This window comes from Vulpes vulpes, chromosome 5, assembly GCF_048418805.1.
Source record: "Vulpes vulpes isolate BD-2025 chromosome 5, VulVul3, whole genome shotgun sequence".
NCBI lineage: Eukaryota > Metazoa > Chordata > Mammalia > Carnivora > Canidae > Vulpes > Vulpes vulpes.
Genome location: NC_132784.1, coordinates 132,779,903 through 132,793,715, shown reverse-complemented (window position 1 = coordinate 132,793,715; position 13,813 = coordinate 132,779,903). Strand labels below are relative to the sequence as shown.

The 13,813-nt window shown below is 44.3% G+C and overlaps 1 protein-coding gene across 2 annotated transcripts in view; it reads left to right on the top strand.

The window, feature by feature from the left end:
• GLI3 (GLI family zinc finger 3) overlaps positions 1–13,813 on the top strand; it is a 269,004-nt gene that overhangs the window by 3,592 nt on the left and 251,599 nt on the right. For both annotated transcript variants that reach the window (XM_072760058.1, XM_072760057.1), the window contains exon 2: positions 9,706–9,870. In XM_072760058.1, the coding sequence (XP_072616159.1) occupies positions 9,747–9,870 (124 nt within the window). In that variant the 5' untranslated portion in view covers positions 9,706–9,746. The remainder of the gene's footprint in view (positions 1–9,705; positions 9,871–13,813) is intronic.

Below are 13,813 nucleotides of genomic sequence, written 5' to 3'. Positions count from 1 at the left end.
ATCAACCCCCTAATCCCAGATCCCAGCAAACCTTGAGGGCATGCCTCAGATCTTGCTGAAATCACTGTAGACTCCCACAGTTTGCAGATTAAATATGCTATGTGTTCCTGGCTCCAACAACAGTTTTATGAGCTCACTAAGCTTCCTGTTTTAAGATCCTTTTCTTAAGTTTTTAGGAGCTGCTAAAGGCAATGCTGTCTGGAGTAAGTGGTGCTGTTAATTTAGAGACACTTTAGATATTTCATTTCGCTCTTTAAAAATTGCCCAAATTATCATTTGTAAATTGAAGGACTCGTTAGGCGGGGAAGAGGGAAGGGAGAGAGCCCTTTGAAAGAGATGGGATGTTAAACGTGAGCCTAAGTGCAAACTTCACGTGGTGTCTCAATTGTTCTAAGGCACTTTTTCCTTTGCCTCGCCCCTTAAAATTAGACTTTTTCCACTTGTAATTCGAAATGTACTATATCTTAGCGCCACACTTCTTGGTTACTCAGGTCCACTGTGAGGGTGTTCTTTTTTTTTTTCTTTTCTTTTTTTTTTTTTTTAAAAAAAAACAAAAACGTGAAAGTGTTTTTTGTTCTGTGTGTGTGTATATTTCAACCGGACAGAATGTCCCAGAAAATCTATGGCTCTCTAAAGAAACTGAATGAACAAGCCATTACATAGTTAATAAGGTGGCATTGGAACATTCCAGCCCCCTCCTGAAAGGCAATATTGTGTTGAGGCGCCACATCTGCATGTGTAGTATCTATAGTTGTGTCCTCGTAGATGGTGCTTTTGCATTTTGCATAAGAGTCATAATTACAAAAGAAAATACTTACATCATCGTCCAACAACATGTCATATAATTCCCAAGAGAACTCAGCCAATTTTGTGCTTAAAGGTTATTCAATGAATGAAATTGTGAAAGCCCATTTGTCAAAGTACTGCATGGTTCCTGTTAGTTTTCAAGCCTCAAATTCATTGTCTGCCCTGGCCCCACCATTAGTCATCACTGTATTAGTGCTGCCTTCAGGCCATGCTGCCCGGCACTTCTTCACACCATTAGAGCTTTGAAAGTGTACTCTGTCGACTTGTAGAATTACTGCTCTGATTTCCGCTTGGCTGGGTTTGAGGTAAGTCCCCTCCCTACCTTCTAGCTGACTGTAATCCTTGCTTTCTTTTAAAGCTTCTTTCCAGAGATTTAGGGGAGAACTTTCTTAAGGGCCCTGTTGGCATCATACTGTGGTTTTGTTGTGGCATGTACTGTACATATAAATTGTACCTGCAGTAAATTGGATTGATTGCTGGCCTGAAACAGCTTTGGGGCTTTTCTTTTCTTTTCTTTTTTTTTTTTTGATGGGAGGGGGCAACAGTATGTGTGTATGAGAGAGAGAGAGAGAGAAAGAGAGAGAGAGACTGAGAAAGGAGTATGTTTTAAATGTAAGCATTTGATTGTATTTATTTGAGTAATTTTTATGCCATAAAATTAAATAGTGGGAGACAAATGTAATTTTATTTAAATCTCCGGTGGGATACCTTCAGACTACAGTGTGGGCTCTTCCTTGCTTATTTTCATTTGCACATTTTTAGCTCTGGCTACTTTGACTTTTTTTGAAGATTGCACAAAATACCTAACCATATTCCAGAGTGCTTTACATTATAAACTATTGGTTTTTTACAGCAAGGGACCGCATGCTCACAATTTGGATGCAAGCTAACTCTCAAATTGCAGTAATGAAGGCATGAGACGGTTAAACCATATTATTGATTTCATTCTGTGATATTTTTAAAAAGAATAATTCAGTCTCAAGAGAGTTACCTGTGTGTAGAGAAACTTCAGCCAGCCTCCTAAGAATGAAGCCTTAATGAACTCAGAGGAGCAGAAACGTGAATGGAGTGGCCAGAAGTGTGGACCAGGTCATGCACCTCAGAACAGCATCTGCTGTTTGAACTGTGGATGTTCAAATGCAATTCCATACCCAAGCATTACTGGCGGGGGAAGGGGGGGGTGCGGTTTGGTACAGTTTGCATTGGCAGTTTTGTACATGATTGGGGGTGCGGGGGTGCACACGCGAATGATAAGCTGAAGAATTCAGTCTGTGAATAAGCAAAGTTTATAGGCTCAGCGGACCAGGAAATGATTTGTACTGAATAAGACTTAATTGACAATCCTTAATGTTTTTTGAAAATTTGCCTTTAAAATTGCAATTAAGAGTCAGGAATCAAAAGCTTAAAAAATTGGGATGCTAAAAGCATGATGAACACATCACACACAAACAAAAAATACATTAAGTCCCTTTGGGATAGCTCTAGGTGATTTTGACACCTAACAGGTATTACTGGTCTAGTATTTGTGGTGGCTTAAAAGCAAATTACTATTCAGAGGACATGCACTCTTAAGCTTGATTGTAGAAACATCCATGATCTTAGGAACCAAAAGTTATGTTAAGTAATAATCTTTAAATTTAGGATTCTTTTTTCTTCCAAAAATGTGCGAAAATTTTTAATTCCCGTAAATCTCAGGGAAGTGAGACAGGGAACACCTTGGATCAGATATGATGTTTTTGTGATCTATGTGGGTTTAAGGGAAACACAGTTTTCATGAGCTTAGCTGATCTATAGGCTGATCTCTGACTTATAGATCCCATTTTGTGTCTGAGGATTGTCTGTCTCCAGCAAACCCACACAGAAAGTGGGGGTGCCAGCTTGCTCTGCATTCTTACTCATTGTTAATGGCACCTGCTTCCTGCAAAGCCTAACCAAAGTATAGTGGATGGCTTTTCACAGTTTTGCAAAACTCAGAAACGGTAACAAATATTAAATACTACTTTATACTCCCCTGGAATGTTTCTTGTAAAGTCCTCCTGGCAGCAGGGAAAGTCAGAGTAGCTGGCGATCTTTTGTTTTAAATACGGAAGACAGAAAAGTAAAACTGGCACACAAAATGACATTTGCGATTTTAACCATAATGGCAGTGATTACTTCATGTCAAAAAAGCTTTTCAGTGGTTGAAGTTAAATAAGTGGGTTTCTTAAAAGTTGAGATGTCATTAATTTACTAAAGCCAAATTCACTTAATCCATAGCCAGGCAGTTATTTCCCCTTAGAGTAATTCCATTCCTTTTTAGAGTAATTCCATTTTGGGATGTCTATCATGAATACTGCGCATCTGAGGTTAGGAGTCCCTGAAGTGTAGGGAAGGAAGGCTGAAGACAATAGCCAGCGGGTTTGGGGAACCCTCTAGGCTACCAGAGACCACGTGTAGCAACTTGAACACATAGGGGCTTGCTCATTTGCAGTCCATGTTTTAGGTTTTCCTAATTAAGGAAAAAGTCAAATCATGCAGAAAGGTAAAATAATCGTACATTTAAAAATACCGTAATTAAAGATTCATGAAGATTTCATTAAGAACTCATGAAGTAGAGCTTCTTTTCTTGCAGGAAAAGAAAGCAGTGCAGACAGGGAAGAGTGAGGAAAGAAAAAGAAATGGTTGGAGGGTCACAGGTTCTGCATATGTAATGGATTTGAGGTTGAGAAAGCAAGTTGGAGCCCAAGGAAACAGTCAGCCACGCCACAAACCTGCAAGAGGGTTTCTATAAAGTGCGTCTATGAAACCCACTGAGACGTTCTAAATTCCCTAGATTTTACTCGTTGACACCCAGACCTTTTTTGACTTCCAGAATTGACCTAAAGTTACAATCCGCATTCCTGGGTGCTTCTTGATTTCTTTTTTCACTTCCCAAACGATTCGTTTTCATTGGAAACTGAGTTTTAATGCTAACAGGAAGGTATAGCTATTTAATAGGAATTTTGCCTAAACGTTTGCTCCAAGGGTAGCATCTTGAAGCAGCAGCAAATCTACTGGTAATAGAGTGTGAGAGAAATGTCACTCCTCAGTGATACAGGGGAGACCCCCTCAGAAATCCTCACACAGGCCCGTTCCTTTCTGGCTTTTTAAACCCTGAGCACATTAGGGAGATCATTCAGCTTATAAATATACAGGCAGGTGTAAGTAAATGTAATTTCTCTGGAGGAAAGCCTTATTCCACTTGAGCAATAGTTCCCTGAGCTGCACAGAATAATTTCTCACTTAAGGCCTAATCACGGTGCTGTTAAAAGCGCCGCTCTGCCCGCCGGAATGCTTCTCTCTGCTCCCTCATTGGCAGGAGCTGTTTCAGCCTATCAGAAACGCATCAGGTTCCCAAATCAAGCTTTTAACTTAGTTTTTTTTTTGTTTTTTTTTTTTGCATCTTTACATGCATTAAGGAAAAAAAAAATGAAAGAGAATTACTGCCCAGGTTCAGGCAACTTAAAAATAAACCAGCTGGATTAGGGAAATAAAATTAATCTGCCGTTCACAAAGGATGCATTATCAGTGTAGAACTACTGTTTCATTTCACCTTAGATTAGAAGGTCGCTGTATGCGGTTCAAACATCTGACCTGCTGGCTTAGGCACTGGTGCTTTCTCGAAATGATTTGAGCGGTTTTAAGTGTCGAAGAAACCCTGCTTGTCTGTGGATCCCAGGTTTCACTGCAGAGAGACCTGCCAGGGGAAAGGCTGAGTTTTTGCACGTGTTCCCAGAACTGTCGATTTTTTTTTTTTCTTTCTTTCATGCTATTTACTACCTAAAGGCTCACGGTTGAACTTTGGAACTCCACGGAGCACCTCCCTCCCTGAGAGACAAGGGGATGGGTCTGCCCCTTAACCACGCGCGACACCTGAATCCACTTAGGGCGGCTGGCGGAGGAGCGACGTTTGGGGGCCAGGTTCTCGCGCGGGGAGTTAGGGGCGAGCTGAGCGGGGCCCACCCCAGCGGCTCCGCGAAGGCCCCCGGGGTCCCCCAAGGTCTTATTACCGCGAGGCACACGGGGGGGTGCACCGCCCGGGGTCAGCGCGGGGAGCAGCTGTGCAGGGGAGCAGGGCGGGCCGGTGCCTCGGGTGCGCGGAGGGCGCCGGGCGGGTGGTTCGCGGGCGGGCGCGGGGCGCGGGGAGGGGGGCGCGGGGGTCGCCCGGGGACCGCGAGGCCCGCAGCCTGCAGAGCTCTGACAACAATGGGGACTCGGCTTTGCAGGGATGAAAGTTCCTTGCGGTTTGGCCTGTTTATTTATTTTATTTATTTATTTTCTTTCATTGCATTTCTAAAGCTAGGGCCGCTTGAGGCTTTCTGGGTGACAGGGCGCTCCCAAACCTAGGTCCCCCCTGCAAGGACTGTCAGATTGCGTCTGTTGGATTCTTTTTTGTTTTTTTTTTTAAGATTTTATTTATTTATTCATTGGAGAGAGAGAGAGAAAGGCAGAGACACAGGCAGAGGGAGAAGCAGGCTCCACGCAGGGAGCCCAACTGGGACTCGATCCCGGGACCCGGGGTCACGCCCTGGGCCGAAGGCTACACCGCTGGGCCACCCAGGGATCCCCGGATCTGTTGGATTCTTTAGCCTTAGCTTGGGCTTGTTGGAGGGGCTCCTGCAAGCTTCAGATGCTTTCTTCTGTAGGAGGTTGATGCAAGCGCAGCGAGGAGAGGACCCACCTGCAGGCAGGTTGCTAGTGGGCGAAGGGTTAGGTTTAACATAAGATCTGGAATTAATTGTGCCCCCGGTTTAGGCCTCCGGAAAATTGCAGAAAAGGTTCTGGGACAGTTGGGGGGATGGGGGGAAAAGCGATGAGTGCTTTCAGGAAGCAATTTTTATCCTTCAGTTTACCTATGCAGCTTCAGGCTTTAGCAGGTCTGCACGAGGAGACTTGGCCTTGGTGGCACCCCCCCCCCCCCCCATATACTCAAGCTGCTGGAACTCCCAATATCAGCTACAAATATATATATATGTTTTTCCGTAAGTGTCAAAAGGCAAGGGCCTTGCCAACAAATCCTGCATGTGGTGTTGCAAGTGGTGGAAGGGGCTGAGGAACAGTGTGGAGTTCTAAGAAGAGGAACTGAGGTGGGGGGCGGGGGGGAAAGTCACCTTTCATTCATATCTAAAAACCAGTGGCATGTTTTCCTCAGAGAAAAATCTTTGAAGTGAAGCAGAACTGAAAAGTTTTCCGTGCAACTTATGTTCTAAATACATTAGGCTTGATCACTTAAGAAATTCCAGGTTTTAAAAATAGTACGGTGGGCCCCTGTCGTGGTTGTGTGTGTGTTTTAAGATTCCATGAGGAGTCTTTCCTGGTCACTTCTGTACCTGTCGCCTTCACGTATCAAATCAGGACTGAGTTTCTAAACTCAGCTCCATGTCCCGTGAAGATAACTGCCTGCACAGGCCCTTGCCTGCTAACCCCTCATGCCTAGTTTTGATGAGGTGTGAGAGCCTAGAATGTTAAAACTCTCCCCTTTCTAACTGACAGGGACAAAGTTGTGTTTTTATCAGTCAAATAAGCTGATATAATTTAGAGGGATATACAGGAAGCAGATGCCTTGGCTTGGCAAGTTGCCATTTTTACAGCCCTGTTCCAAGCATAAACCACACTTTTAAATAATTAGTTACTAACTAATGAGATCCAAAAATAAGTTGTCAAAATACAAGAAGGGGATAGATTCTTGAGTGACCAAGGGCCCGGTTTTTTTAAAAAACCATTTCGAACAGGGGGAGGGGGTAGGAATTAGTATTCTCTAAAACCATTAATTAGTGCAATTTTAGTCCGTGCCTGGGGCTTTACCTCTCCTCACGTGAGCCTCTCTCTCTGGTGATGAGTATTTGGAGGGTTTATTGCTTTGTTAAAACGCAGTCCTTTGCTTGGGGGAAAAACCAACAACTCCACAAAACCCAAGTTTGTCAGGGAACTTTGGTGACTTGTCACCTCACTACTGTTAATTAGCTCCCTCTACTATGAGAGAAACTTCTTAGCCAGGAAGGGGTCCCATCTCTTCATGATTTTTTTTTTCTTTTCTTTTTTTCTGGTCCATTGGCTTGTTTCCATGAGCAGCTTTAACTTAGCAAACTCCATCCAAATTTGACCAATAAAACCGTATGTGGGTTTTGAGGGAAACAATGATAGTAAATGCCTGTTTATCCAGAATGGTTGCGAATGGAGTGTTTTGGTTAAATATTCCTGTTAAAGCTGTTAGTTGTTGTATAAAGTGTCAGTTTTCAAAGAGATACGGGATGTAAAAGGAAAGATGTGTAGCTAAATCGGTGGTGACTAAGACTGTAGACACCGCAGAACTGTCCTGGTCACTGGGTCGTCTCAGGATCGTTGATTTACTCAGTGAACATTCTTATGGGCCTGAGACGCTAGGAAGGTGTAGCTGGTGCTTGTCTTCATGGAGCTTAGGATCTGGGGGGTGGGGGTGGGGGTGGGGGGAGATGGCCATGAGGCCTTTCAGTAAAGATTCCGGAAGAGGATTTATTGTGATGGGTGCAGGGAAAGGCTCATGGCAGGCTGTTGAAATTCAGTACTCTGGGGTGCCATTCATTCATTACTTCATCAGGTCAGCAAACACTTAAATGGGTTTATCTGTTGCACTGGCTACATACGGGTCAGCAGAAATGTGTGGAACGGTTTTCTGCAAGCCCTGGTGGGCCTGATGATCACCAATGCTGGCCAAAATAAAGGATCCGTGTGCTACCTCGGAGACGTCAGGGACTGGAGCTGGGGATCGGAATGTCTTGCAGGCACTGTCGCCAGGCTGATCCAGGTGGCTCTCTGTACCACCTTGGGAGTCAGTGCCCTGGATTGGGTTGAACTATTCCTGTGGCCTACTTGAAAAGATGGGTATCTACATCAGTTCTGGGGAGGGGAGCATTCCAAAAAATTAGAATCGTTCTGAGATTGTTAGAGCAAAAAGAGACTGTAGAAAAATCTCTCCTTCAGGCATTCTCTGTCTGGGTTCATGGAAGATCTTGGAGGGCTTGTGATCCCTTGCAAATCAAATGTACACTCTTCGGTGTGTGTTTCAGGGTATTTTTCTGGGAGGGGGGATCCGTAACTTTCAACGTAATCTTAAAGAGGACTGTACCCGGGGCACCTGGGTGGCTCAGTGGCTGAGCATGTGCCTTTGGCTCAGGGTGTGATCCTGGGGTCGGGGATCGAGTCCCACATCAGGCTCCCTGCATGGAGCCTGCTTCTCCCTCTGCCTCTCTCTCTCTGTGTGTTGGTGTCTCTCATGAATAAATAAATAAAATCTTAAAAAAAAAAAAAAAAAAAGAACTGTACCCACTGCCCCAAGGTTCAGTCCCAAGTCCCAGGTCTGATGTGTCCTTGGGAGATGAGGAAATGAACGTAGGGTGACTCCGGGGGGCGCCATTCCAGTAGTAGCCTCTACAGAGTTTCTGGCCTCTGGACTAGCGCCTGGTGACAGCCCAGAGAAAGGAGGTTCTGCAGCTCCTTGGCCGAGGTACTTTGTTAGGCCTCTTTGATGGATGTTTCTGAATTTGGAGTGGATCTCACAATTGATATGTAAATTTAACTCAGTGCTGCTCCCCCCCCCCCCTTTTTTATTCTAGAAAAGCTGTTCTTAAATAACTTGTGTGTTTTACAATGAATGGCAGTGGATAATCAAGGGAAAAGAATGGAAGTTTAGCAGGAGAGGTGGTGCTCTAGTGCCGTGCAGCCTCTGGATCTTAAGCTTTTCTGGTTACTTCGATTCCAGATCAAGGGGAGAATTTCTCATACAATAAAGAAAGAACTTGCAATTGCCTTGCAAATTTGAGTTCAGGATGACTAAAAAGATTTCAAGGTATCTTAGCCCTTTTAGAGGGTTAAACAGTTGCTTATTTTATTTCACTAATCGTGGTTTTGATTGAACGTGGTGGTGCCTGCTACATGTGGGACATGGGCAGATGACTTGATGGAAGAAATGCCCACCACGAGTGTTGCAATCTAGGCAGCTTGTGGAAGACATGCTGGAGAGGACACTTGTCATCTTTTCTTATATTATTTATAGATGCAGCTCGTGACTGAAAAAGAAAAACCACAAAAACAAACAAGAACCAAAGAGAGGAAAATTGATGATGAGTTAGGACAATTATCACATGAATGAAGCCAGTGAAAGAGGACCAACTGCGTCTTTAGCCGGGTTTTAGTATTCCTTAAGGGGTCCTAATAATTTTTTGACTTCTCCTGTGGGATCCAGAGCATGTTGTTCTGTTGCCTTTGTTGGTTTTAAAAATGGAGCACAAATGAATGGAAACGTCCTCATGTTTTAAGAAAGCTTAAAGAGTACAGTTTACCTCAGTGAATTAGGATGGGGGGAGCAATATTGCAATTCAGATACTTTGGCCCAAGTTACCCTCTGCTTCTCAACTTTTGAGTAGGGCTTGGTTTTGAGAAGTGGTCATGCTCTCTAAAACCTCTGATTAATACTTAAAAACCTTCCCCTTCTTTGGAAAGTTGTCACAATGCCCCTTCCTATAAATGTGGCCACCTGAAGACACATTTGTAGATGTGGCATAAAAAAAAAAAAGTAGTGTGACATTTGAGTTTCACACCATAAACACAGCTGAAGATTGAGATCTTTAGATCCCACTTAATAAGAAATGCCCAGTAGGAATTTGGAGGAAAGTCTCACATTATGGATGGTGCCCTCCTTTCTCCTTTGGCGGACGTAGACAGAATTTGACTGGCTTGGTATGACCACTTGGAGGTATTTTTGCCAGAAAATTTGTGGGCAAGGGTTTTCCAGATTTTGAACCCTAGGCACGTCCTCAGGGGACAGGTGAAGTGGGTTTTCAAGTGAGATTTTTTTTTCCCCCACTCTTCCTGGAAGCTGATGGCACCATTGTTTTGTTTTAGGCGTTTCTGGTAGCAGAGAGCTGAAGTAATGAGAAAGCATCATGGAGGCCCAGAACCACAGCTCCACGACCACTGAGAAGAAGAAAGTGGACACTTCCATAGTGAAATGCTCCTCGAGAACAGATGTCAGCGAGAAAGCGGTGGCCTCCAGCACCACTTCCAATGGTGAGCAGCCACCGGGATCCCCAGCAGCCAAGCCTACAGTCATTTCCATGTTCTCTGCATTCCTTGTGCATTGAACATTTGCACCTGGACCAGGGTTTATTCCTTTAGAGGCTAAAGAAAGCAAAAGGAGGTGGAGAGCGAGGTGGTGGGGGGTGGTTTGCGGGATGGGCAGGCTTTAGTAATCTCTATTTTGGCACTGAAACTACATGTTTTCTTCCAAATTTCCTAATTTGAGATGTAAATGTGATAGGTTATTTATTATAGGAAGTTCCTGTTGTGGCATTTTGGAAATCATCTTGATTAGTCTGGCAGGAGTTCAAAATACTTTGCATTTCACATGGAAAGTCTACACTAGTTGGAATAATTAGTTATTGGTTATTACAAAAGACACAAAAGTTGCCTTGTCAAGATGTGGTGAGAGGATCCCCCCACCTCCCCGCCAATTCTATGTAGTTCATTCAAAAGGATTTTAAAAGTCGTTAATGGCTGGACGTCAAGGTAACACTGGTGTCTGAGATGCAGGTTTTGCTGTTGGCTTATAAAAATGGATTTAATTGTGTTCACAGATGACACATAGCTGCTGTTTCTGCGCGCTGTATTTTTTAATATATTTTAAGCGCAATGTCGAGAGGCATTTTAATGCAACCATGGAGCACTGCAAACAAATTCTGGAGCCCCCCCCCCCCCCCCCCCCCCCCCGGAAAAAAACAGACCAAATAGGATAATGGTGACTGCTTCCTTTTCCCACTTATATACTCTTTGGCCATTTGGTGCCTTTGCTTTGTGTGGGTTTTGTGGCCTCCCCAGATGCCCCGCATTGCACTCCACTTTTCCATTTTTCCGTGTGCCCTTGAGAAGAATGAGCTGGTCTTTTCTCCTGCTTTTTGGGCACTGCAGATCTGGGCACATTGACTTGCATGGGCCAACCCTAGGGGATTTTATTTTATTTCATTTCATTTTATTATTTTTTCCAAGAAAGATCATAGTAGATTGATCTACAATTTTTTTTGGTGGGGGCATTACTTTGGAAGGTGACTGCTGCTCAGATCTTTAGACTCTGAAGGGGGAGATCCAGTAAACAAAGCTGCACCTTCCTTTCCTGACTGTGGCACCATCTGAGCGGACACCAAGGAGCCTGGCCCCTGCTCCCTGTGCCCACTCCTGTGCATGGCTCTCCTTCCTGGATGTCACGGGTGTGCGTGGCCTGCTTGGCTGGGCCACAGGAGGGGCCGGCGTTAAATCTGCTGCTACGGAGTCCAATTTTGAATTGATCCTTAGGGACATATATTTATGTCTGAGTTAAAATAATGAATTTACATACATACATAGGGAAATTTGTCTGTATTTCTCCGTTTATTTGTGGTATTTAAAGTCGGGACTGGATCTTATTTTGATTGAGCTGGATATTTGTGTTATGCATCCAGTGTGGTTGCAGAAGACTTGTTTTTCTCCTTATAAAACATCATGTGACCCTTGTTTCTTTCCTAAATCAGACAAATTTTATTTCAGAAATAGGATAAAAAAAGAAGAAATAGAATCAGTAGGTGCAGGGTGAGTTGTTCCATTGTTTTAAATCGTGATTGTGTAGGAATAAGCTCCTTCTGGGCATCATGCTTGGTGAAACCTCAGCCTTTGGTTATCTTTACAGCTTGGGTGCGCAGGAGTGTGTGAGGGTGTGCGGAAGCACGTGGGCATGTGTGCACGTGAGTGTCAAGGAGCGTGCACGTGGGTGTGTGAGAATAGGTGAGAAGGAGCAGAAGTTGGCAGATGAGCCACAGCGCGTGGACCTTCAGTGAGCACCGTCCTTTGAGAATTTGGGCAGTGACACACGCATGGTCGGTCTGTCTGTCCATCTATCCGTGTGATCGTGCTGCTGTTCCCGCCTCTCCCACACGTGCCCGGCAGGGTTTCGGAGCCACTGTGTTGGGCTTGAGCCACACTGGCCACGAGTTTCTCTCGTGAACCTGTTTAGGGTGATTAAGGGCAGCACTAACCGAACCAGCCCGGTGGGAGCCCAGCAGCCGCTCAAGAACATTAGCCAGGGAAGGAGCTGTCGGGGGTCACCGACTTGGTACCGGCGTCCGAAGTCATCACGGGTCCTGACCAACGCCACTGGCTTCCTGCCCTGTCGGCCTGCGTCCTGGAAGCTTCCCGGACGGGTGTAAAACCTGTCCTGTGGGGGGCAAATGCTCATTAGTCAGGTTTGCAGGGCGCAGGCCCCAGGGAGAGCTGTCCTGGTAATCCTGCCAGCTCTGACTGTTTTCCCAGTGTTCCTCTCTCTTTTAAGGGCTTTAGTAACTTTTTATCTTTATTAACTTTAATTTTTTTATCTTGGGATAATAGAAAGGCCCAACCAGGTAAAAGCAAAAAATGGAAGTGGTGTTTGTATGCATGGATTGCAATTCTGGAAGGTTCCAGGAAAACCAGAAGACAAATTTAAAGACAGGAACAAAACCCTTTTTCTTTGTGATTGCTTTGCGTAAGCAATGGTAATAATTATAGGTAAGATCCTTTTCCCGGGCTCCTCTGCGGGTTTTACCTCCCTAGTTCAGAGCCTCTTTGTAGCCCCAGGATCATGCTCTGGGGGCTGGAATGACCCAGCCTCTTTTTTGTTCTGCACTCTCCTACCTGGTCTCACGCTTCCCTCCACACTTAGCTGTGGTCATGCAGCCAGTCCGGGGGCTTTGGTCTGGGTTGGGTTTGGGTTTTAGAGGTCATGGGGCTGCTTGCCTGCTGTGTACGTGCTGGCAGGTGGCTGTCATTGCCATGGTCATTTGTTCTTTGCTCTGCCTCCTTTTCTCTCTTTTCTCTTTGCAAACATTTCAGAGGCGTCAGATACCTGCGCTGAAGCCATTCACAAAAAGGAACTTGAAATCATTTGGATCCTACCATAGACAGTAGTGAATGCTGCCGTCCAGGGGTGTTCTTGAGCTTTCTTTACCAGGCTCTGAAATTCAGGGATTTGTCAATGGACGGTGAGAGATCAGTTTAGCACCAAGGACCACACTGATGTCCTGGGTGCCTTTTTTCCCCCTCTCGTCTACATTTCATGATTAAAATAAAATAAAACAAGCAAACAAAAAAGTTTTGTTTTTGGTGCTGTTAGGTTGACTTAATTAACTTTTCCAGCCATTATGTGCTACGATTTGCGCCCGATTGTGAGCCTTCCAGCCAAACCACGCACATTCCACTGCATGTCCTTACAGATCTGTTTTCTTAGTTTTCTCAGCTGAGTATCTCGTCCTAGCAGAGCATTCATCCAGAGTTTTGTTTAAACACACACATTCACACAACCCAAGTGTATGGTTCAAAACCTGTCCAGCCTTCCAAATGAGCATTTGACTCTTAACACTGAAATTTGAAATGACCCAAGTGGAAAACTGTCCTGAGTCTCGAATGGGGGGGGGGTGGTGACAATCCACATTTGATTTTTGTAGCATTTAAGAACTGGTTTCAACACACAGAGCGTTTGGTATTCTTACCCAGGAACCACAATATGTGTTTCACGTGCCACAGTTGGATTTTAAGCTTTCAGGGTTATTTAGTAAACGCAAATGACAGAAGAAAAGACTTTTCAGTTCTCTGAATTTTTGTTGACGGCAATTGTGAGTGAAGGATTATTTTTGGCATCTAATATATTGCACATATACAGCGAGCGCTCGCATATTAGGAACCATTGTTTACTTAAAAACCGCCAAATGTGTTAATGTGCTAGCGCCACGATAAAATTCCTGAATAGTCTGTTTGTTGCTGGTATGGATTCATCGCTTTCGAAGCTGCATGTTATGTTTTGTAAATAGTAAATGGTTTTTAATCCAAATATTCCAGTGTTTTAAACGTTTATCCTTATCCTGTAACATTTCCTTCCAAGACTTGCAAGTACTGACTTTTCAGTTTGAAGTGTTTTATGTCATTTTTGGCCCATGATGATTTTTTTTTTTAA